This window comes from Bombus terrestris, chromosome 2 (assembly GCF_910591885.1).
Source record: "Bombus terrestris chromosome 2, iyBomTerr1.2, whole genome shotgun sequence".
Lineage (NCBI taxonomy): Eukaryota > Metazoa > Arthropoda > Insecta > Hymenoptera > Apidae > Bombus > Bombus terrestris.
In genome coordinates, this window is record NC_063270.1 from 18,957,505 (window position 1) to 18,983,316 (window position 25,812).

At 41.3% G+C, this 25,812-nt stretch overlaps 1 protein-coding gene across 1 annotated transcript; it reads right to left on the reverse strand.

Moving 5' to 3' along the window:
- Positions 1-82: 82 nt before the first annotated feature.
- LOC100648702 lies at positions 83-12,156 on the reverse strand. Its single transcript, XM_003394047.3, has 4 exons — positions 1,554-12,156; positions 947-1,464; positions 766-886; positions 83-523 (listed from the first exon to the last, which is right to left on the reverse strand). Exons 2-4 carry the CDS (start codon positions 1,220-1,222, stop codon positions 213-215), a joined length of 708 nt encoding a protein of 235 aa, XP_003394095.1. The 5' UTR covers positions 1,223-1,464; positions 1,554-12,156; the 3' UTR covers positions 83-212.
- Between the last annotated feature and the right edge of the window lie 13,656 nt (positions 12,157-25,812).

Consider the following 25,812-nt stretch of genomic DNA (forward strand, 5'->3'; position numbering starts at 1 on the left):
TTTATTTCAACGAGGAAAGGGACATTACGTATTTCTTTGAAACAAGAACGTTCTTTATTTTTTTTTTTTTTTATACGTATTGGCGATAGTAGCAGTGAAAAAATGGAAATAAATTCTTTTCCGCAAGTATTTTCTGGCGATCACGTTAAACGTATTTGAGAACTGGATCCGGATGGAATATCGTTTATTGAACACAGCGATACAATTAATTTCTAGAAGGCAGCTGCCGCCCAAGCTGGTGCGCTATCGTGTTTTTGATGAATTTTATATTTTAGAATCGATTGACCTAGTTTATTGATAGTATCTTGGTATTCCGATCGCCATGGAAGTAATCGCGTTTCCTGCAATTCGTCTTCAGCCCCGGCCACTTTCTTCGACCGCCTCTTTCCTATTTTGTCTCCGTCATCTCGACCAGATACTTTCAATAGCTTAGCTCGAGCGGAGGGTCGACAGTCTATGTCCTTTGCTTCTTCTTGCCTGATATCACAGGGAGCCCCCATAGAGATATCCTCCATTGGCGCGGCTGTTGTAATATCGAACGATGATTCAGAAAATTTGTTTTCCGACAACACCGAAAGTAATGAACAGTGCGTCGTTAGCAAATAAAATAAAATGTACCAGGTATATAGACTTTCGAATTATTTAAAAGATATTTTACAAAATTCTTTAACTGGATCAGAGTTTTTACATTTTTTATCTCGATCGACAATTATGTTCTCCGAAATTATACGCGTATATCGTTGGTTGCGTTTTCATAAAACTTACCTTTGTCGGAATAATCCAACTGGTACGTTGTCTTCAGTCGATCTTCGTCAACGCGTTTAATTACTTCGTCGATAGGAGTACTCCGTAGAACTCCATAGAGATTAGGATGTTTCTCTTCCAACTGAAACGAGCGTCTCGACGTAATGCAATTGTAAGCCGATTTACACCATTATTGGTTTACCTTTCTCATGTAGGTGGCTGGTTGATCGAATCTCGTGGCTTCGGTTTCCGGATGCGGTCCCGTTTTTGCAGGATAAAGCTTTGGGTCCAGAAGCCGCCCCATGGGACCCGTGCGACTCCAGTCGTAATCGTCCCCGCAACGTACAAGGGGCTTTATCTCTCGCGGACGATCATGGCATTTGCAAGAAGCATATTCGCTCAGCGAAGTTACCTTACGTTTGTACCTGGTCGAAGGCCACGTGTAATCCTTTTTATACGTCGTAAGATATTGGGCCATAGCGCGTTCACCTCTTATTTTCCAGCGGTGATTTTATTTTCGAATCGATCGTTTATTATAGACTTTTTATATCTCACATTTTTCATATCGGTCTAATTTCGATGAAAGGTTATATACTTTGTGAGTCACGCGTGTTATAATTAAATTTCGCGTCGAATCTTTTTGTACCAGGCCATCCCGTAAAAAGTATCATCCGTTGCTTTACTAGTTCGAATTTCGAAGGTAAACTCAAATGGAAATTGCTGAAATTTATGATCAGCAATTAGAAAGATCGTAGATAGTATTAATACAGAATAATTGTTTCATCGTGACGATGTTCGGTTCCACTTACATCTTCGTTCGGTCACCAGTCGTCTATGATTAACCCCCATATCTTGTGTATATTCGCTTACTAGAATTTCTTTCAGAGATTATCGAAACGCCGAATGATTAAACGTTAGTCCGTCATTTGTATCTGCGTGTGTGTTTCGTTGACTAATGGTTTTATCTTAATCATCGTAGTTTTATGGTACATGTTTTGGTCGATGTCGATCGGCGGAAAATTTACGGACAAAGTTGACAGAATTCGATGGGTTAAGCGGCAAAGTTCTGCCAGTGAAGGGGAACCATTGGCGACATTCAGACGTTTTCATCGTTGCCGAACGTCGTAACAGTTAGCGACCCGAAAGTTCACTAATTTTGCCAGTTCAAACAAACGGCCACAGCGGTCGTACAACTCCCGTCTGGAGAACGGTGTCGGCGCGTGCGATTTTAAGTTGCAACGTCCGCTGTGCAAATAAACTTTGCCCAATAAATAGTCGTAGACTACGATACTGTTCACGCGTTTACGTGCAATCGCAAACAAAGATGCCACACAACATGGCACCGTTCGTTTAAGATTATTGTGTTTGGCGTAGTGCCACTTTCAATAGAAGTTATCCATTTTCCAGGTCAATATTTCAGTCTGACTGAATCACATCGAAAAAAGAAAAAAAAGGAAAAAGATATTCTTCCATGTTCTTTCGTCTTACGGACGACTCTATTCGAGAATCTTTCTTCTCGTTAACGTCTCTTCTCTCTTATATCGTCCCGACGTCAGATACTTGATATCGATATTTTCCTTTTTACGAAATTCCTCTTTAATTACGATTATTTTGTACATTAGAGACGGCTGCGTGGCATTAATCTTATTCTCACCCCTACCTTTTCTATCGCGATTGGCTCGGCTCCAAGACCAACAGATAGTTCAATGTAGACTCTAGACATAGGCTACCGACTTCAATCGACGGTACAACCAAAGTCGTGCTCGCTTTATTTAGAGATACATCAATTCGAAAGTTCGGTCACTCTGCTTCCGGAATCCGCGCTGTCTTCTCCGTCCCGGGGACAGACAAACGAATGGATTCCGTTCGAATCACGGGACTCATTCTGCCCGTGAGACAGTGACATACAACTTGCCTCATCGGGATACCTTAAGCTTTCCTTTGATCCTAGCCTCCGTATAAATTGCTCTCGTTATAAATTAATTCGAAGAATTAATATAAAACTATTCGTTCGCATCTTTCTCGCGACTCGTATGTTATTTTTCACCTATACAAATGTATCGAGCGTTTTAACGTTTCTGTTTCTATAAGTTCCGAGGAGACGTTAAATCGGAACAACACCTCAGAAATAATATTCGACGTTAATTTAACAAATTTTCGATCTTCGGATGATGTAACCAATGCATCTCCCGTTTCGATTTAGCGAAACGACGATGTCACAGGCTATCGAACGGCCAGACGACGAAATAATCGGTCGAAACGAATCATCCTTGTCGTCTTCGTTCATCTTTCTGGCAAAACCGTTGGTCCCGTAGGAAGGAAAGCTCGGAAACGGACTGTACTACCGATGGTTGCTCTAAAGATATCGCTGCGTCCACGCGGCCAGGAATAGAACCGTGACGTCGTTGTTCGTCCACGAACGAATACTAACTCTTCGGTTCGTCGTACACCGACAGTTAGCCAATGCGATACGCTTCGAGGTCGACGATGAACATGATCCTACGAATGCCACCCCGTGATTCTGATTTTGTTCCAAACACTTCCTACTTTTCCTCTGATTACGCCACGATTCCAAGTTTTACGAAAAGTTTCGGTCTCGATCGATCTCTTATCGGTCCCGTGTTTTAACGTCTAGGATCTTGTCTCATGATCTTACGATTTAAGATTTATTATCATTATTAAGAGTATTATTTATATTCATCTACATTCAGTGATCGAAGGAATTTAAGAATGCGTATTTAACGGAGCAGACTTTATTTCCTCTTTCGTAAGAAGGTGTCCTCTTTCCATTGCAAATTGTTACGTTCGTAAGCGTAATTCAGGTCGACGAGTCGAATTATATTCGTTTAAGCGTCCCCACAGAGACCTGAAAATTTACATTTTACACCGAAAATGTAATCGCTTTCAACGTCCATATCGATTTTCTAGCTTCTTTTCTTTCCTTAATGATCGCTACGAGCCCTTTCGATTTTACATTCTATTCCTCTTTGACAACCTCGTCCGTGTAGTCGAGTGTTTTCCCTTAATTTAGCGATTAGAGGTAGCGATAATCGGATATCCGTAATTACTTATAAACGTAATTACAGACATAAAATACGATGTCACTGGACGACAAAGAATTTTTCCTACAAACAGGAAAACGAAAACTTTCTTGCGAAAACCTTATACTACAAGCAAGTAGTAAAAGTAGAAGTTTATAATACGAAAGAAAGATGAAATTCAGACGCCAGCAACGATAATTTATCGGCAAACTGTGCCTCTTCGTTCCGTGGCTTAATTTCGCGGTTTGCAAGCTCGAAAAGACAGACCGAAGGAAAAGGGTGTGAAAAGTAAAGAAATAACAGGGCGCGTACGACGACACCGGCGCGTACATGGCCGATAAAAATCGTTGACAAGAGCCGGACCGTAAATTTCTTAGTGGAAAGAATTATTGCTGTCGGATAAAGACGACCAGGCAACAACGAAGATCTGACCAAAAGCGCACGTGGAGAACACGAAGTGGCGGAGAAACGTGGCGTTACTGACATTAAGTTACTCGCTTTTCGTTTATTCGCTTTTTGAAGTGCCGCGTTCCCGAGTGCTACGGTGTGACTCAAGCACAAGGGAAAAAAGAGTCGATGGACTGGCATGGAGAACGCCGTCCGACTCGAAAGAACTCGCTGACAAAGAGACCCGCTGCAGCTTGCTTCGAATTAATCCGTGTATTATTTTCTACTTGTTCTCCGGGGCTTTTAACCCCGAAGCGCCGCGTTTCGTGTCTTTTCTTCGCATTCTTCCCACGAATTCTTTCCTCCTGTTCATCAAAATGAACATCTATTATGAAACTAAATATTTCGTACGTTCTTCTCTCTCTATGTACGTTATTCGATAAATTAACCTATCGACAGATTTCTCCGACACTGATCTTTCGTTAATACCGTAAACGTATTAAACAGATTCGTCCTTCGGACGAAATAAAGGGTTAGTTCGCTTACATAACTGCCTCTCGTATCTATATCGAGAGCGAAAGGGGTGATTCAGAGCGGATCGACGGGAGGTCGTGGTACGCTAGAGAAGGACCGTATTCCAAGTACGAGGGCGTCGTTAATCAGACGTGACGCATCTTCCAGAAATCCGTGCAATTGGAAAACTAAAATCGTATAGAAACAAGACGGATAGTGGTCCGGTCGACTGTCGCCTACTCATCTCTCCGCAGCAGGAAGCAGACCAACTCCATCAAAATAGCTCCAAACCCATTAGCATTCATTAGTGCATCAGTGCCTCTGTCCTCCTTTCAACCACCAAATATTATCTTTTATATACTCGAAGAGGAATAATACTAAAGAGCACGAGCGATCGCAAAGAGGTAAACGATCCTCGCAAACTTGTCGACTCACCTTTTCGCAGCTGGTATTTTTCAGCTGACCATCGGTCGCCTGTCCTATCATTTCGGATTTCATCAAAGATTTCGCGCTCTACGAAGACAGATTGCGCGGCTGTTGCGTTAAATAAAAAATCGCGTTCGAGGAGGAAACAATTCTGATCGACTGTCTTCCCCGATTTACATATTCGTTTTTATTTTATTTTAGGCAACTTGTACTTTCTCGTTGTGTCGTTTCACCCTTCGATCGAAGACTTCGTTGCTCGTACACGTTGCTCCAGGGAGACAAATTGGGCGGGTGCGACGTTAAATTAAAAATCATTCGCGTTTTACACGCGGACAACGGGGGTAACGGGAGGAGTCAGGCGAGTCTCATTAAATTTATACCGACGTTCACATTCCTGTCCGGCGACGTAGCAGCCAATTAAACGTTTGATATAGAGTGGACCCCCGTGTTTTGACTTTCGACCGGCATCGTGTCCGCGCGACACTGCCGCCACCGGCAAAAATAATCCGCGTTCGAAGGGGACTCACCGGAGAAGGGAATTCGCGACGGAGGTTCGCGGAACCAGACTGCCAGATTCCCCTTTCGTACAAAGCGCGAGAAATTACGGCCACAGTGGCAAAGCTTGTGCACGCCAAGGCCGCCCTTTTTCTTCAGCCTTCTTAACGACGTCGTTACGCGTCCTTCTTCCTCGATGGTTTTATCACTGCTGGAGAGTTAAGCGATTTATTCCTCTTGCTTATTCCTCTAATTTGTTTTCGTAAACGTTTAGTGGGCAAATTTTGTTGATTAGTCAGCTTGGAGAATCGTTTGTTAGTCATGTTGGTTTATGGATTGGTCGGATTACTCGGACGGTTCTATCGCGATTTTACGATCGCTTCTTCGTTTCTTTTTAATTTGTTAGTTGGTTCGTGCTACTCTTTTTCTATCGGCAGCGTTTAACGATAGATACGAGAGAGTTTTAGGTTGATTATGAGAAAAGGAAAGGGCAGATCGTACGATGTATTCTTAGCGTAAATGGTACAAAAGCAAAAAACCATAATATTGGACTAGGAAGATAGATTAGAAATATTTTATACAATGGTTTTGTAAATATCAACTAACACAGCGAGTTAGAGCAGGAAAGAAATTTCCGAACTTTGGATTATTAATTTCTCGTGTTTCACAATTTCTCTCTCTTCTTCACCTCGTACCGATCATCAAGACGAATCGCTGCTATTATCGTTATTTAGGATAAGAATTACCGTTTGTTTCTCCCAGTAAAACGTTTACACCGATGTTCTCGAATTTGTCGTCGGGTTTGAACACGACGCTTGTTTAATATCGTTTGATTTAGAGGGACGCCGGGCCTCGCCAGAGAATCGAGAACGTGATCCGATGGTGAAAATTTCCGTTCCGCGTAAAGTACCGAGGATCAGCCGCGGCCTTTTCTCTGAACGTAAAGTGACTACTTCGTATCGTTAGGGGCGATCGTGCCGTCAAATTAATTCGTCGTGATTTCTGTTTTTCAACCGTGTTTCTTTCGTGTTTTCAGTACAGAGATTCATGCGCGTAAACGTCAGTCTTTCAAACTCTCTTCTCCCCTTCGATCCAATTTTTCCCGCTAATAATGACTCGCAACGTGCATTTCTCTTCGCAACAACGAAACATCGTGTTACGAATAATATGTCCGTGCGCTGGACACGGACATTTCATATTCTTTTTATCACGGTTTCCTTCCTAAATATCTTTATATAGTAAAACGGTAAGAAAGGGTAGTCAGGTTTTTAAGGCCGGTGTCTCGGTTACATTATGGCAACATTATTCTAGGACCTGCCACTAACATGGCAGAACAACTGCCTCCGTAGAAAGTAGTGTTAGATATTCTTGGCACGTACCGCCCTTATTGGGACAACGAACTGAAATGATTCCTAGAACATTATGAAAGTGTTGACGAACGATCATCAAGATCGCGCTTGAGATAAATACGACGAAATAATACGATCGTATTATATATAAAGAAGCAAGTACAAGTATTTGCAATTTGTTTATCAACTTTTCAATTTATTTAGCGGTAATTTAGATATTTAATACACACACGCGCGATATAACTCGGTTATCTTTTCTTAACCAACAACATACTTCTCGGAATCTATTTCGAATTTTTAGTTTCCGTAATATCACCGAGCTTTTCTTCCAAGTAATCCTAACTTCATCGAGCAAGTTAATTTTCAGGAACGATTCTCGCTTTTCGCACGATCGTTTGGAACGTTCACCGTTTCACAAAATATCTTCGAATTTCGTCGCGTTTCTTGCGACTAGCGAACTGATTCAGTTTCTTTGTTCGAGGAAACACTACTCGGTAGGTGTGAGGACACCGATGTAAGCCGGTTCAAAATCCCTGGAATACGAGTTCGATGCCGGTGTAGCATTTTTGGATTTCGAGGAACATCCAAGATCAAGCATAGGCGCGACTGTATGCAAACTCCCTTTCGAAATCTCTTCCTTTCAAATGGGCCATTATTCGGTGAACGAACATTGTTCGACGAATAACGTGTTCTCGTGGAACTAGGGTTATTGTCCCGGCGTGTCGCGATTATTCCAACAATGATCAAAGTCACGTGAAATAAGATTCCGGTTAGAGAAAACGGAGGATCGATCTTCGAACGTGGCTCGTTTCCACGAGACGATCGTTTATCTTGAACAGTTGGTTAGGGTTTTTAATTTTAGATAGATTCTATGAATTTTGAAGAGCCACGAACCAAAGACAACCGAGCTTAATCCGTACGTTTTAAATTATCATCGATATTAGGGTCTGCTAAAGTTTATCTCTTTCTCAAATCCTTGTTTCTTGGGACATTAAATTATTATTATTATTATTATTATTATTACGGTTGTATTTCTGGATCATATAAATTTCGTTACTCGTCGTAATACTCGAGAGACTAAAGTCAGTCAGATGAAAGGTATTTGCCTCGTTACATCGATCAACGTCATCTTTCGATATCGTTTCAAGTTTTGTTCGGATCCTCGATAATAAGACGACAAAATTACCTTATTATTCGCGCTGTGCCCACTTTCCAGCCACGAAGATATCGTTGTAGAAACGTTTCAAAGCACAAGACTCGATTAATAGAGAACTACTGGGGCGTCGAAAGATTCCCTTCCAATGCATAATCGATTCTTCGACTTACTTATCCGATTTCTCGTTGTTCCATTCTTCGTCTACAAACTATCGTCAGAAAAACGCAGCATCGTTGCTTCAAAAGGGAACAAGTTAAATACCGAAAACAGAATGTGCAACTCGCTTAATTAACGGCTGCAACGCTGCATATTCTACGCAAAGTCGCACAATTTTTCAATTTAATTAGGCGTGCGTCTGTCGACAAATCGACCGGGATCGCGTTACAAACGGACTTGCCAAAATCCTCGTTAACAACCTGCTAGTTAGCGCGATGATGCTTGACGATAATCCATCGCGTTCCTTCGCGCAGGAAAGTAAGGAAAATAAAGGATAAGCAAGGGAAAGGAAAACGGGTTTGCTCGTGCGTTCTTCGTCAACGCGTATAGACACACGAGGTGTTTCGTTATTTATACAGTCGTGACATTTTCCGTTTCGATCCCTCTAGCATTCGCCGACAGGTTGACGCTTCGCGCGTCTTCCGTCGCGCTTAACGTCTGCCAAAAAGCTCGCCTAACCGTGCTGCCAGTTTACGCGAGATAACGCGTAGCCAGCGTAGCAAACGGCAAACTCGATTATAGAACGCTATTTCTATATTCTCATTATAATTAGACTGTTTCTAAATATGGACGTTTAAATGCAATCACCATGTGTAACGCAAGTATTTCCATGACGAATCAAAGTCACTCGTTAATGTTGCTCGCTAGACAGCTGAGCTTAATCGCGATGGATAAACGTAGATATCGCTGTTTGTTACTCGCTTGTGCCATTGTGATTGGCCAACGTTTGTCGTCTGATATATGCTTTACGTATGACATATACATACATATACACGTATACACGTTATACAATTGCCTGGTGAAATATCGTAATAGTAGGCGACGGATAGATCGTATAGATATCGATGCATCGATAGCAGATTTAAAGGAAATAATCGAACATGTTGCGAACAGATTGACTTATATCCGTAGGTTCCTCCTAAATATAAACATAGATTTTACAATTTCGATAAAAGAATCGATTTCATAATCTATAAACTCTTTTCGATGCATATCGATGAACATTCCAAGTATATAAAAGACGTAGGAAAATGTTTGCGAATGATAGCGATCCATGTTTCGTGTCTTTTCATAATAGTAAAGAAAGGAGAAACTCTTTTCATGCGGAAAATTTGAAATAACGTTAAATAATCTTTTATTTCTCTTCTCTCATCGAAACGAGTGATTTTTCGCGAAAAAAAGTTGAATCACTTTCTTGTTTCTCTAGAAGAAGTTTGGTGGCTTTCGTTCATTGCCTTTTAGTTGCAAGTAAACGATTCCGAAATCGCTCGTAGTTTGTAGAATCACGCGGCCATCGTCATCTTGACACTCATCGCGTTTCGTCGCGTGAATCCGAGGTCTGCCAAGAAACCCGATGACACAGTAATCGGTACAGGGTTCGACCAGTGACTCGTTATCGTGCAACACGTAGATGTAGGTCGTTAGTTTTATTTCCAATCGACTACCGCGTTGGTCAAAACAATTGATATAGAACGATCAATAAACAATCGTGTATCGTTTAACGAATATCGTGTTCGTTACGTATGCCGGATGCGTAGTTTCGCATACAATTTTTCAGAAATCTGTATTTGCCAGCAATTTTACATTTTTTGTGTCCTTTACATACACGATCATCTAGCATCGTATAACTTTCGTCTAGAATTACATTATTCCTCTAAATAAATTTCCAATGAAAACGGAAATGAGCACGTCGTTGATTCTATCTTATTATCGAACAATCGATATTAAACTTCGATAAACTTGCGACTATTGTATAATAGGATAACATCATACACGAAATCATCGTCAAATTCTAAAATTAAGTTACTACATATAGAGAAGAATCGTACACTCGGCCACAGAAGCAAAGTATCATTTTCATTTTCATCGTTCGATCGATCGTCTCGTCAACAATTTTTTCACATCGATCAATTTTTTTGTTTAACTCGGACGTATCGATCTAGCAACTACATACATGCAACGTTCGGAACACCTAACACGTGGTATTTTGCAAAAACGAAATGTCAACGATACCAACCCGTCATAAATTATCGATCGAAATACACAACCTTTTTTTTTCCTACACGAATGAGGAAAACAAACATCTAAAGTTAATAAAATAGAAAGGAAAAAGGAAGCCAGTCGTGAGCACGCGTTTCGCTACCTAACGAGCCTGTTTCGCGAAACTCGATCGTTCCTCAGGGTTGAACTCCCCCCGGCTCCGTTATAACGCGTCATCCTTTACTCGCCACGAGCACGGTAAAAGGAGAAAACGTTCCAGCTAGCGGCCGGGAAGTTTCTTCCATGGAAACCGGCGACAGTTCTCGGTTGACACTTGCCACGGTCTGCCAAGAAGCCCGATTACACGATATCGGCGCTCGTGCGCGTCGTTTACGAGCGTGTGCCGCAGGACGGTCGCCCGAGTTGGAAGGACAGCGGTTTTAAAATAAGCTCGCGAGAGTCCCAGCGCTCTGCCAATGCCTATCGGTCCAACCAGTCGGTGCGCGCTCTCCTTTTCAGCAGTCGTTGATCGTGCACCGTCCTCGCAACAACCGTCGTCGTCGTCGTAGTCTTCGTCGTCCGGCCACTTGTCGTCACCGTACCAGTTGTGTCGTCGTTGTTCCGACTCGCGCGCGAGCTCAGAGAAAACCGGACGCGTTAACCGAGCGTCCTCGTTGCTGTACGTGTCGCGCGCCGCTGCTAGTGCAACGATCTTCTCTTCTATCTTCGATCCAACCGATATTTCGCTTCTCGGCCGATAATAATTACCGTACGACGAAAGAACACGGTAAAGTAAACGGTTCGTACACGACACAACGATACAGAGAGAACGAAATACAAGTTGAAGTTAAATCCGACCGAGCGTGTGCTCGTGTTTGTGTGCCAGGTGACACGTGGTGCCGGTCGGTCGTGTCCGGCGGCGATATAATCGTCACCGATTCACACGGGTTCCACGCGAATGATTTGTTATAGAGTTCACGGGTACGCGGGTGTATCGCGTAGTCGCGTTTGACAGCGCGTCGCGTTACGCGGCTACCTGTGCTCGCTGTGCATACGATACACGGTTGCAGAGAAGGTGATTTCCTTGAAAGGATACTCCCGTGTCAGCTACGAAGGAACGCGTACCGAACGCAACAGTAAAAATAGGAGGTAATCAGTGTCTCGGATAGAACCGGGTTCGAACGGATCGTTGGGAAAGTGACTCGATTTAAAGTGACCAAGGTGTACCACGATCGTTGCTGTAACAATTCTATTTGTCCGGACACCGTTAATTCGGACGAAGGTTTATCTAGTGGATTTATTTAACGGAATGTGAACTGTAGTCGAAAGAGATCGTACCTAGTAGAATCGCATTCGGAATTTCACGAAACGGAATTTCATTTATTGTAAGAACTGATCCAGCGAGTCTATTTATCGAAATGCGAGCTCTGGTTGAGAACAGTTATGGTAGATATACATACGTCTATTCGAATTCCATTGGTAAAAACAATTATCCGAACGCGAAATTCGTTTAAACGAAATGTCGTTGCCGATAGAAAGAATCGGCAAACTACTATTATACAAATAGTTCGTGGCAGGTTCGGATGAACCGAGTTCCATAATATTCGAGTTGGCAGTGAAGATGTTCGAAAAATCGTTCTCACGAGCCAGGCCACCGGTATCGTTCGTCGAACGTGTATGGTATTTTAAGACAATGCTTATAGCGAAAGAACGAGTCGCACTACCCAACACGGACAGGAAATAAGGAGAAAGTGAGACGATAAATTCACGAAAGACGAGGAAGGCTGGTTCTTGCGAAAGCCTCCTCCGACTTGTACATTAACGCGAGGCGATATTAGAGCGGCGCGAGTTTGTACACAAAGGCATGGTCGATGCAAATGGGCGATCAAAGGGGCAATGTTTCCAGTAGCACTTCATTAAACGCGCAAGCGTGTTTTTCGCGAAATGCGTCTCCCGCCGCGTCTCCTTTGTTTAGATGAATATATCACACCTTTATTTTTAAACGTGACACGATCCAAAGGACAGTAGTTTTTCAAGGAAATATTAAAAACCATCCTTCGATGTAACGATACGTCGTTTCTCGTTAACGAAGTTTACGAAGTTTTGTTCCATTCGAAGGCAAGTTGCCCAAATTCGAACGAATCGAAGAGTAAACTCGTGCCGCGTGAATACAAAGTCGGAGTAAAGTTACTTCAATTCGAGCGACTTAAATTAACCCGATTAATTTGAACGAGCGTTTAAAGAACACTACAAAGGACTTTCTCATAAAGATGATTCGTAAAACAAGTTTTCCAATTTGTGTCAAGTTTATAGCGCACACGTGACGTATCAATCGTTATATCAATTCGCGCCAACGTATTTTTTACGGAGCGTTCGAATTACACGAAGACGAGCAGAGATTTCGCGCGGTTTGAAAGGATTTCGTTGATCGTTAGCGGGATGTTAGCCTTGGTCAATTTCACGGAACACGCCACAGCGTGTGTCCGCTCGTTTGTATATTGTTCTATTCTCGCTGTGCTGCGAGTCTGCGCGTGCTCCTTTAGGACTCTCGTATAATCTTCGGCTTTGATAAATCCTACACGATTCCGTATTTTTATTTCACATGTTCGAGATATCGGTGGCTCGTGCGATAATTTATAGGTTCCGTTTATCTATCGGTAATTTTATCCGCGACCGTAATCGATTCGCTCCGATTCCTCACCGTTTGATACCGTTCGGCGGTCGAAAGTCGTCTAAATCGTATGCACGGTGGAGTATCGCGTTGCATCGTGTCTGACCACAAATATTTGAATTACAGGAAACTGCGGTGAACGATGGCCGATTGAAAAAAGCATCGCCGATCGAGAAAGCCAAGAATCAACGACGGTGAAGCGTATTCCACGCGTGGTTCGTTTCTTATTCGTTCACGATCCTGACACAAGTGCATCTATTTGGAACGATCGAGGCGCGCGCGCCAGATCGAAAGTGTTCTTCGAGAGGTGATCTTTTTTTTCTTCTTCTTTTTTCTTGCGGTGTGAATCCCCCTTCTCTCACCGGTTCGGTTCAGATACAGTGGAGAAAGTGGTTGAAGCCGGTGCGTGGTCAGACAGCGAGTCGCCGATCGTTAAAGCGGTCTCGGCGTTCCCCGTGGCCGGAAAAGTGTTCAGTGGTAAAATCCCGTACGGGAATAATGTGACAATCGAGCAGATGTCAGGTGTTGGTTGCGTCGAGTCGGAGCCACGATATTCCGCACCCTGGTATTCCAACATCGACGTGGCACTCATGGGAATTCAAAGCACCGCGCAGTTCGTCGAGAAGTACCACCACATTATCGGTGAGTTTACGTATCTCTTTGTGCAGCTTTTTTTTCTTTATTATTTCGATGGAAGTTTGCTTTTGCCGATTGCTTTTAAGGAAAGGAAGGCTCGAACGAAAGAAAGAAATTGTGCAAGTAATATCGGTATAAAAGGAGAAGTTACCATTTTTTTAACTTTACGTTGTTCGTAAGTTAAAAATAGTGCGAGACGTGTCGGTCTTTTTCATTTTCTTTTCCACGTGTTGCTGTTATCGATGCAGATTTATTATGAATTTCTGATGATCACGAAAACGCGAATTCGATAATACGTTGCAGAGGTTGTGTAGGATCTCGATATAATTCTCGCGGGCGTCGTAAATCTGCCAACTTGAATGTAGTTCTGCGCTGAAAACTTCGGTCACCGCGGTGCACGTACAAGCGAAATAAAACTGATCGTCTTGCATACACGGGGCCCGTTTACACGACCCCGGCAGTTTATTTATGAAAATGTAACAAGCCAGTAGAATTTTTGTCCGATGGTTTACGGTCTCAACGTAATACCGTCAAGTTAAACAAGGATTACGAATAACAGGATAATGAAAGTTCTCTCGATTACCGTTACCTCTATGTATGCGTTGATCGTTCGATATATTCATGTTTCTTAATCGACATTCGATTAATCGGTCGAATTCAATTTCTCCGCGTAATAAATTTCTCGGTACATATTCACGCGCATCGTATCATTGTCTGGTATTATTTTCACAATTTCTTTCTTCATTCTTGTAAAACGACGATATAATCGTCAGTCGCATTCGCGCGTGATAACGTTGTTATTAAGAATTAAATTTCTATTTAGAAAGATATTTACACGTCACAACGTGTTCGGTCAATGCCCGACGCACGTTTGGAACCGTCTTAACGCGTATCCCAACTCGATCCTCGACCACCCTTCTCCGCCCTCCGCGCTTTCCTTAGAACAAAGTCATTCAGAAATTATACGAAGGATACAAAGAGAATACCAACATGTGTTGTTTCTCTCCCCCTACCACTTTGTCCTCCAATTTCTCAATCTCCGCGACACTTTGACAGTGGTGAACCGTTCTTTCTGTAAAACTCGCTTGTAGATCGTAAATCAAAGTCTCGATAAAGGCTCATTTGCCACTTCGTCGAAACGAAACGAAACGAAACGAAACGAAAGAAAGCTTCTACGATTCTCAAAAAATCTCGAGCAAGTGAAAATATCGAGGTATCGCGCGTTCTTCGTGCACGATTTATTTCAAGATGGTGGTTGCTGGCCCGCCTGCGGTGAATTCATCGTCCGGTTTTGGATTACAACATCGCAAGATCCGTCGCGAATTATGTGTCTTCGTTCGTATCGCGATTCGTGTGTCGCGAGTGTATCATCGAAAACGATCTATAAATACGAGGCGAGACGAAAAGAATAAGAAAAAAGAAGAAGAAACAGAGGTGGAAACTTTAAACCGATGGCCGCGAGCCTATCCGCGACGATAGCTCGCGTATTTTATATCCGTTTCTGTAACCGTTGATGAAACGTGATCGACAGTCGGACAGCGATCGGGGTGGGGTCTACGTATATATTTAAAACCGTTTCGTCAGGGATTTTCCCCGGGGCCGTCTTGAGTACGTCAGGCAGACTGACGCGTTCGATAATTCATCGACCGTCGAATCATCGACGTCGACGTCGACATCGTCGTCGTCGTCGTCGTCGTCGTCGTCGTCGTCGTCGTCGTCGTCGTCGTCGTCGTCGTCGTTGTTTCGTAGGCCTCGTGCAACCGATCGATCATGGCGATTCCCTAGCTCATCCAGCACGCGATCTCGTCCTTGCCTTTCACGAGGATGCACCATTGGCTAATGGGAAAATCGATTCGCTCGTAACTCGCCGTTTATTGACAGCGTGGTGTTAGCACGCTCGAAATGAGCCGCAATGTTATCTTCCGTCCGTCCTTTTCAAATATATCTCTCGCTTAATTTCACGTGTTACGAGAAACACACCCTCGGCATTTTAATGCTGTTGGAACAGAGGGATGATACGATGGATGAACGGGTAAACGCGCAGACGATCGCGTTCGAAGTACGCGATTAATTTAACTCGTCCACCTACAAATTTTGTACACTTACACTTATTGGTAGACATTGTTCTTTTTTTTACACGAAAGATAACCCACAGGAGAAACGATTTTCTACGATTTCTTAAGCAAGGATAATAACGCGAATAGATTAAATAAGCGATCGAATAAGTACGACGGACGTTACAAAGTACGAAAAACGAAACGATCGAGCGAACTGACTACGATAAAATACGGTGGAAACGTTGCGTTAGCTAGAGACCGATCGAATGATACGGTGGAAAGTACATTTCTACAGGAAGAAAAAGAGCACATATCGAAAACTATGACAAATGTAAAATTCATCGTAATCAGGATTGATCGAGAGAATTGAAATTGGATCGTATAGGGACGGTCGATTCGACGTTATTATCCTCTGGCGATCGTCGGTCTTCGTTCTCGAGCGCGCACGATGCGTAAAGACTCTTATTTTAGGTTAATAGATGGTACATCGATTTCGTGCATAGACCCAGAGGGATCGCTTCCATGGATTTCTGCCAGCTATCGTGAGTCGTACGCGTGCGTGTTCGTACGTATACGTACGAGGCTACGTACTCGGCCGCGTGAAATCCACGCGTTTGTATGTTTGTATGGTGTATATAATCTAAGCGGATCGTGCTATACGTCAAGGAAAATTTCATAGTTGACAGATGCTCGCCTACGTCACGACTTTGAAATAATACGTGTGGAAGCAAAAGGGCAAGCACGAATAAATGATTTCCGTGAATTTTCATTGTTAAACGTTTCGAATGATTATTTCTCAGATTGGGTTTAGATCTTCTGTAATTGTATATTATTGGATACGTAACGCACGCTAGAACGACCAAGTATAATTTCGACGACATAACGCTTACGTTATACATTTATAATGTTATTTATCGCCGGTATTTTGTTCCAATCGTTTTTTAATTTAACGATAATCGATAGTTGCTTTGGTTTGTTTACTATGTTTTCTTGAAAATACATCAGTTTATTATTCTCTGCATCGGTTTGAACAATAACACTCTATTTCATTCGAAGCGTAATATATAAATATGCGATTGTTAGATTATTTTTCATGATGAATATAAACCGGTTCAAGCAGTCCTGCAACGGCAAGAAAATAAATACTTTTTAGCAACGAAATCAATATATTTATACGATTGCGAGAAGAACGTATCGGCTGGAATGAATTTTTATTTCGATTAAAACAATTTGATTTTACGGCCAACGAAACTTATTCCTAAACGATAACCTGATACGAGCGAGAACTTTCTAACGAAGAACGATTGGATTTTTCTCTTCGATTCGCTCGAGGCTAGATTCATCGAAAAGATTTTTATCGTCGTCGTTTCCTGAAAGATCATTGTACGTCAAACTTTTCCTTTGTACATCAGATTCCGGCAATAAAAATCGTCCCTTCGCTATCGCGTTACGCAACTTACGTTACATAAACTTTTCGCTTTTCGCTGTCATTCGTCTGCCTAGAATAAATCCAAACATTTGTCAAAGTTCCTATCGTTTCGAGCAAACTTTATATAGAGAAAAGATGGGGAAAGAAATTGCTGGTGGTAGTATACGTAGCCTAAATTAAACGGCTGGAAAACGCGTTTGATTCGTGAACGAAAAGCAGATTTATCATCGCGGGAGCCTTCGAACAGCTTTAGATTCGATCTTCGGTACACGCGGGAACGATGATGCTCAATAAAACCGGCCACGGCTATTTTCGAACGATCTAAATATTTTTCTTTCGTTATCCATCATTCCCTTAACGTACACGGTCACAACATTCGCGATCCATCATTCCCTTTACGCACGTACACGCACACGCGTGCATCGTGTTCATGGCTAGTAATTAGATACGTTAGCGCGAAGCTTTCGCTAATTCCCTGTAATATACGAGACTCGACGAATCATTGCAATCTTCGCGAGAACGCTTTCGCACAATTCTTTTGCCGAACGATCGTAAACGTAACGAGAAGAATTGCCCTGTCCCAAGAAACATTTTGTATGCACAGAGACGATGTCTTCGAGTTCTTTCTTTTCTGGACGTAACCCTTTCTCGTTCTAGTCTTCTTACGCGATTTCGAGCATTCAATTTCGCTGTAATTTCACTTCATTCTTCGAATTCAAGGATCGAACAGATTATACGAAACTCGTACTTCCAAGAATCGCATTTGCACGCAGGTAAACAAGTATGCGATCGTACGTGCTATCTACCAGCAAAAGGTAGTATCTCGCGATTTCATTTGCCGGCAAGTATACGTAGAAATTACTTTGCTGGTCTGATCTGCTTTACAACGAATTACGAACGATCGTCCGTGTCAAGCGTTAATAATCGTAACTTGAAAGGCAAACCTCGACCAACGTGTTTTCGTTGATTCGTTGTCCTTGGTAAAGAATCCCTGTAAAACGCACGTCATATTTTCCACTTGATATTTTCCTCTTTGTCGCGAACCTTTATAAGATTCACCTTTAAAAACATTTCTCTTAATTCTTTTTATATATCGATCGCCTTGATTTATTTCTAACAGTAAACAAATATTTTAGTTTCGGTTACGATATGTACAATGATGAATTCCTTCCTGTTTAAAATATAACCTACCTACACGTAGATCTATGCAGATCTATAGTACAGTACCGTAACAGTATCTTCTACGTACAGCTTTACAACTCTCGTGATCCTTACTAATCCCGTGACGAAGTACAATAAGATCGAATACTAAATCAATATACACATACGTGCAACCTGTACACGTCGTGTAGTATTTGGCAAAGATTCTCGTTCCGGTAGCCGACCAACTGGCATACGATGGACCATATAATCCATAAATAATCTCAATCCACTTCGCCTACGTCCACGATCGCCTATATCATCGTGGTGGCGCGTAAACGCGACTACAGGTAGTCGAAATTATTAGTTTCGTTCGTGTGTGTTTCATACACAATATCGAAAGAGCGACTATCAGCCAGCCTTGTACGAGCGTTCAGTACATGTATATGGTATACTCGACGAAAGGCCAAAGGCCTAACGCCGTTCAGACTCCTACGTTCTAGGATCTATTCCGCGTATTAGAGGGTCTTGGAACGGTACGAACATCGGTTGCCACGCACACGTGTCGTGACACGGAACGTTTCTTGCACGGCTTCCCGGCTAGACCGTGTACATACGAGCGTAACACGCGAGCAACCGTTCGCGACGACGATTATTAAACTCGCGTGGAGACACCATGCGTTTAATGGGATAGAACCTTGAGGCTTAATTAGCCCCGCTCTCTCGTGCCTCCGTATTAATCATCTCGCTCCGGTAAATCTCTCGTGTCAATGTTGAAAATAGCCGGTGTTTCGGCTATTTTCGACGGCCAGTCTGCCGCTTTTGTTCGTCGTTCTTGCAAGAAATTTTCATCGAAATTCCACGCCTCTTATCCCCGAGTCTAAGAGAGATCCACCATTTCCGTTGCATCCTCGATCGTGGCGCTTTCGTTCGTATAGACGTTTCGTTCGTCCAAGTGTCGGACGAGTTACGTGCAATTATCGCGGATTAGAGGAGCAGAATCGATGCGTCGACAAGTGAAACGAGACGTCGTTGGTCAGACGGAGCACGGTTCTGCGAGGCGCGATAAATTGCGATTATTTTTTTGTAAAATCATTGGGAATGAAAATTGGGTAGGGGAAAAATATAGGGGAAATATTTTGACAATCGGGCTTGCGTTTTCAGATTTATCGCTCGGTTGTTTGAATAAAAGTGTCACTGCAGCCTGAGACGCTTACGCGCTCTAAATTCGTGTATGACATAGCACTGACGTTACTGCATGACATAATACCGAAGCTAATGACACGAAACGTTACCGTTGCTTGCGATCTTCTGTACAAGTGATAGAAACAGTGACATCTTGAGAATCTAAATTTTCTTTTTTTTTTTTAATATTTACACAGATACTGCAAATATTTCATTCTTTTTCGGTAATATTTTCTATTATTTTATGCACTTTGTTCCGTAATCTTTCGGGTTAATGCCTTTTCATGATTAACGTAAAATAAACTTTATTTCGATAAATCGTCAGGCAGAAACGTGCTTTAAAGAATCCATTCGGTAGCTAAGAAGATAATCTTATCGAACGAATGCTTTAATTTTTCTACATTAAATTATTACGAAAATAAAATAACCTCTCGTGTATTATCGTTGCGCGATACGCTATTTACCAACACACGAACGGTTCTTCTTCCCAAACTATCCACACGTGGTAACGGAACACTTCCATCTTCCATCTCGTTCGACTTTCATAAAAATGTTGAATTACCAAAGATGTCAAAATGGGCAACTTGAAACTCGTTGTTCCTTCAATTATTAAAAAGCTACGGCTACTTTACGCAAAGTTAATATCGATTTTTATCAATATCGATCGTCATATTTCGACAAAAATCGAAGATCGCCAGTTTCTAATGTCGATCATCGTTGATCGTTGCTTTAACCATTGACCAGTAAACGTCGAATCTGTTCGATCAGCCCGAGATAACCGATATTAGAGAAGCTAGTGATTCCTCTTAGCTTGCAAGCATGGATGCCACCTGACGAGCTTTCGGGCAAATAGTTGGTAGCGTCTGCACGGTGGCGACTCCGGTGGTTCCACGACGAAAAGCTACGAGCTTTTCGAACAGCAAGCTCTCGAAGAAGGCGCACGCGACGAACGGGCAAAAGTACCAGCGACCTTGCGATATTTTTGTGTTCCGCTAAAAATAATTCGCACATTTTATAATACAACCGGCGAGGACTGACCGAGCTTCACCGATTTCGTCGATCGTTTCGTTGCGCCTTCTCTGCACATTTCCATAATTTCGAAAGCTCAAAGAACGAACGATCCACCGGCGAACAACAGCGCGATCGAATCGATTAAACATTTTCCAGATTAATCGTGCTTCCGTTTCGATAGAAATAAATGAATAGACAGATAGATAGTAGTATGTAGAAACCAAAATTAGCCATTTTCGTGAACTTAAATACTGAGAAATAGAAGCAAGATGTCAAGTTTAAGGGATATTTTGTAGAGAGAGGATGATATTGATTACGTTGCGTAAAGTTGCACGAGATTGAGACGTTTGCAGGCAAGAGTTTTTAGTAAATTGATTTAATTGACATTCGATCGTGGGCTCTTGACGATGATTATCAGTGTTGTCACGTAGTGTCACGACGCGGTGATTCTTAAGCGTACGATCGAATTTCCTGCGGTGCTTTTCAAGTCCTATCTAATTGTATTGCCATTAATCTAAGAGACGTTTATTATTAGACTATGCTCTCATCCAGACGATTCGATATACGATATCCCACTCGGATGCAAAGCATTAATTTAATTATTTTATTTTCGAGTTCTGGTTATTTTCGACTGTCTAGGTCTCCTAGACTTCTTCGCAGACTTGCTGTCATTTTAAATTAGGCAATTTTCTCCTCCATCCACATCATTTTACGTTTGAAAACTTGTCCAGTTTTTATTACCGAAATTAAGATAATTTACATACAGACATACGTCGACCATTGTGTTAAAAATTGAATTTTGCTTTTTTACATTTCTTTTTCCTTTTGCTTTTTTTTTTTTTTTTGTTTGTTTTTACACCACCTTTGTATCTGTTTGATATTTAACAAAAGTTATTAAATCAAATAAGGGAAGCTTTTTATCCGTTATTAATAAAATTCAATAGAATTTGTTTTCACTGATTCGATCGATCGTAAGGAGGCGATCTATCCGTTTCTTATGAAAGAAACGGTAAAATGCCGGGATCCGCGCGATGTATACGCGGCACAGACCAAGCGGTGGCGATCATGTGAGCACCAGAACAGAATTAACACGAAGGGGGACCAATCCGGTATTTCTGGCGCGATTGTCCGGCGAAAAATAGATTCGTATGGCGGTTCGGATTAAAAGACGCCACTGGGACGATTATTCTGGCGCTGTTACGCTATCCGTGTCCTTCCGTAATTCTTTCTCTCTCGCACCTTCGTCTTTCTTCCCCCTGCTTGCTCCAGCAGCGGAAATAATGCTAATATCCTATCGGCTGTCTTCAACCTTTTCACCAAAATTGTTTGCTACGCGTATTCAACTCGTCGCTGTTATTATTCCTAATGTGACCGTCGATATCGAGAATTTTTATTCAAAAGATATTCGACTAATATTGAAATTGTTAGCATTAAAATTATAATTCACTTTATAGAAGATATCTTTATGGAATTTTTATGCCATTTTGTTTGCTGCTGGATTTTAATTTATTTAGATAATATCGAGCTCGTACCGAACTTATTTCGTTAAATTTATCTCTCATAGGATAATATTGATTTTTCATTTCTGCGGTATATGCCGGTATAAAGCTCCATCTTTAGTTTCGATGTACCTTTTAGTAGGTTTCCTCGTCAAATATGAATTCTTCTAAAGGATATATTCACCGAATACTTTTTTACACCTTTCAACTTATTCGAGTGGTATCGAACTGGTATTGAAATTACGTAAGCCGTACAATATTCCATCATTTGCGATCTTAATGCGCTTCTTATTCGATTTATTACTAAATAAACACGAACAACGTTTAAAGGGATGCATGGCAATTCTCGTGACCAACGGATAAACAAAAGTTTTCAACGTGTCATTATATCGTTGCGTAATAAACTTCGTTGTGCAACATCTAGCCGGTTTGTGGATACGAGACGCTGGATAAGTTTCAAGGTTTCGAAGGTATTCGAATTTTTGGATACCCAAGGCACTCGGTATTCGAACCTTGCTCGAAGTGTATATTTATTCTTGCCGCTGACTTTTTACGCTCGATGCTATAAATATTATCACGTTCGGATTTGCGTATATACACTTTTTCAATAGCTTGACGTTAGGAACACACCCCTACGATTTCAGATTCTTCAAATATAACGTATTAGAACGTTCTGTAACGACCCCAAGATACGTTATTTCTCTCCACTTGTCTTTTATTTCATCATGAATCGGATTAGTTTAAGTTGCTTGAACTTGACTGATTCGACTTCAAGTGGATACTTAACGGCAAATGAATAGTCGAAATTGACATGCAAATAAGATAAATATCGGTCACAGTATAGTCAACTGGCTAGTTCAGAGGATCGATACACGAGCACGATACCGGAAACAACATTAAAAATCGCTGTTGCTTTCGGATCAAGCGATAGTTGGAAAAAGGACAATTTCACTTGAAATTTGAAAGGAACGCTATCAAAGAAACACTACGTAAACATAAAAGATTGAAGAAAGTCGAGCGATCTGATCATCGAACGCAGAAACTGAAAGAAAAAAAAAAAAAAAAAAAAAAAAAAAAAAAATATTTGAAATCAAATAAATAAGAAATTCAGCCAGGTAAAGTTGGAATCGTAGATTCGTGTTTTACAATTCGAAAACGTCGAAGGTCAATTTATCGAGATTATATCTGGATCCTCGCGTTTGAAAACACCGATAACCGTAGCGATAGCGTACAATTAATTGACGTGTCACGAGGTTGCGATAGCGCGACATTCTGACGTTTGTCGATGATGCCGGCTCTCACGTGGCGATGCAAATGATTTTAAATAGGCCCGGCCGAGAGTCCGCTCGAAATAGCAACAAATCAGTCGATGACACTGCGCGTTGCTCTCCGGTGACGGCCGGTTCGACATCGATCATCGGCCAACTCATTCCGGTGGATCGTCATCGATCGATAACGAGGAGACCGTGTGTTTTAATCGACGAGTAGCGTCGCTTTCATTCACCGATCTTTGCCTCTTGTTCTTTCTGTTACTTACTTTTTGAAATTCAACTTGAACTCGTTGAAATTGAATCGATCGAGTTTCAACGATCGATGACATCATTAAAACTCGAGTGCGACGTTCGAACGTAACGTTCGTTCTGTAAGATAACGAAACGTGGCTCTCGAAACGTCGAGAAAGTTTGCGAAATAATTGGTTATTTTAACTTTTATTCGCGTAGAATTCCTCGAAATTCTTCTACGCGAAAAAAAGTAACGATAGATAACGTAAATAAATTTAGACGATATAAAAGTTTGGTCGACGATAGGAAACTCGAATCGAGTTCAAACGTTTGCCGATGAGAGAGCAATTAAGAGAGCCATAATTACTTGAGTACTCAACGTTCACGTTTGATCGTAACTGTGACCGATCGTAAATCTCATTTGGCGATACACGACACGTTTTTATCCGCGCTCATCCACCTTCAAAAGATAATGACGAACACCGACGCGTTTGCCTCGTGTTCTACGAACACGTAGGAACATATAGGAATGGTGAAATGGTGAAAGTTGTATCGACCAAACGATTAAGGTAGCTCTAAACATCGTTGAATAAATTGCGAAACTTTTGCACGATAAATCATGTAAACGCGCAGCAAATTTAATTAGTTTTAACAGAAACTTAAATGAAAAATTTACAGATAAATAGTTTTACAATATAAATTCGCTAAATGATAAATTGTTCGATGTTTCACGATATTAAGTATAATATTAACACGAATATGTTCAACAGATACTGCAACGCGTCCTTGATATTGCAAACTATTGCAACATGATATACGCGAAATTACAGATACGGTACATTTACGATTAACTCACGGTTTCTTAGGCTCGTTAAAAAGCTTTTAAGCGGTAGATTCACCTTGTTTTCTATACTCTCGATCGTTTAAGTATTTCGTACGATTAGCGTTTAACGGTGACTTTGTCACATCCGTCAAGCCCCTTCCGTTTTTTGCGATCGATAATTCCGCATCTACCTGCCTATCGTAATCGTAAACTATCTTTGATTATCTAGAAAGCACCGAGTGACTGGTTGATTAAAAGAATAAAACAAATCAGTTATCAATTTTTAATTGCAATAGATAGAATCTCACTGAATTTTCACGTAATATTCAATTTCTACGCTGAAACAAAATGTTTCAAGCGCGTAAATGCTTTCGCGAATGTTTGCGACAGATCGATCGATCCTTCTTAAAACTAACGGTTCAAGTTATTTTACAATGTCTATGTGTTGTTATCGATATCATCGCTTAGAGTTATTGGCATATATAATTGCGTTATAAATGCAATATAATTCCATTATATCATAGGATCAAGCAAGAATTAAACATCGCGAAGCTGAAAAATTCCTTTAATCTATAGTTTTCTTTCAAATTTAAACGTATCGCGATCTATAGTATTATATCGCGTCCATTGTAAAAGATCTGTTTCGAAAGCGATAAATTGCCAACATTCTCGTTTAAATTAATCTCAAAATACCTGCCAAAAATAGGGGATGTTTTGAAAATTTCACGCCTACGCACATTGTGTCGCTCAATGGACAAAAGTCAAAAATTCCAAGTGTCAAGTGCCGAAATTGCCTTATCGTAGCGTATTAGTAACAAATTTGTAATATTATTCATAATTTTTACAGAATGTACCGATTTGTTGTTAAAGTTAAGACGCAAACTTTGCCGAAAACGTGCCATTAGCGGAATACTTGCTTTTTTAATCTTCATTTTCATATATTACGAATACCTTTAAGACCGAGACTAAGTAACTTTAATGAAAATAATAACAAATTGTCTCGCGTTTATATAAAATGTTTATTAACTTGAAAGAGATTTAAAAAGGAAATTCCAAAAGATAGCTGCGCGATTTTATATCACTATACTACTTCCGGACACGTTCAGCTTTCCATCGACATCAAATCTGTTTGGCCAAATCTGTCGAAAATGAAAAAATGATCGTGAACGCGTTCAGGTCTTTAGCACTCGTGCTATGTTCTCGCCAAACGACGAGACACTCGCGTTACCTTAAACATCTGACCACTTATTCTCAAATGTTTATACGATATCTACCATTGCAGTTTTAGTTTTCCATTCCAAATGCGAAAAATCTTGAACAAGCAATAAGCCTTTCATCCTGAAATCTATACACGTAAAACGATCGGTACCATTTTTCAGGCATCTCCGCCAACAAACTGCTAAAAAAGCTTTCGAAAGCCAAAAGTTAAAGCGAAAAGTTACTTAACATTCATCTTTTATTCGATAAACGATCGAGATCGTAACAATTTTTCTTTATACCAATCGATGCATATATCGATTCTCTACAAAGAAATATCAAAGGACTTGGTTCG

What these genes read in the sequence shown, in the direction of transcription:
- LOC100648702 (XM_003394047.3), bottom strand. Translation starts at nt 1,222, where the DNA reads ATGGCCCAATATCTTACGACGTATAAAAAGGATTACACGTGGCCTTCG. An exon ending in CAGCCACCTACATGAGAAAG is followed by an intron (nt 887 to 946) that starts GTAAACCAATAA and finishes CGCTCGTTTCAG; the next exon opens with TTGGAAGAGAAACATCCTAA. An exon ending in GTTGGATTATTCCGACAAAG is followed by an intron (nt 524 to 765) that starts GTAAGTTTTATG and finishes ATATTACAACAG; the next exon opens with CCGCGCCAATGGAGGATATC.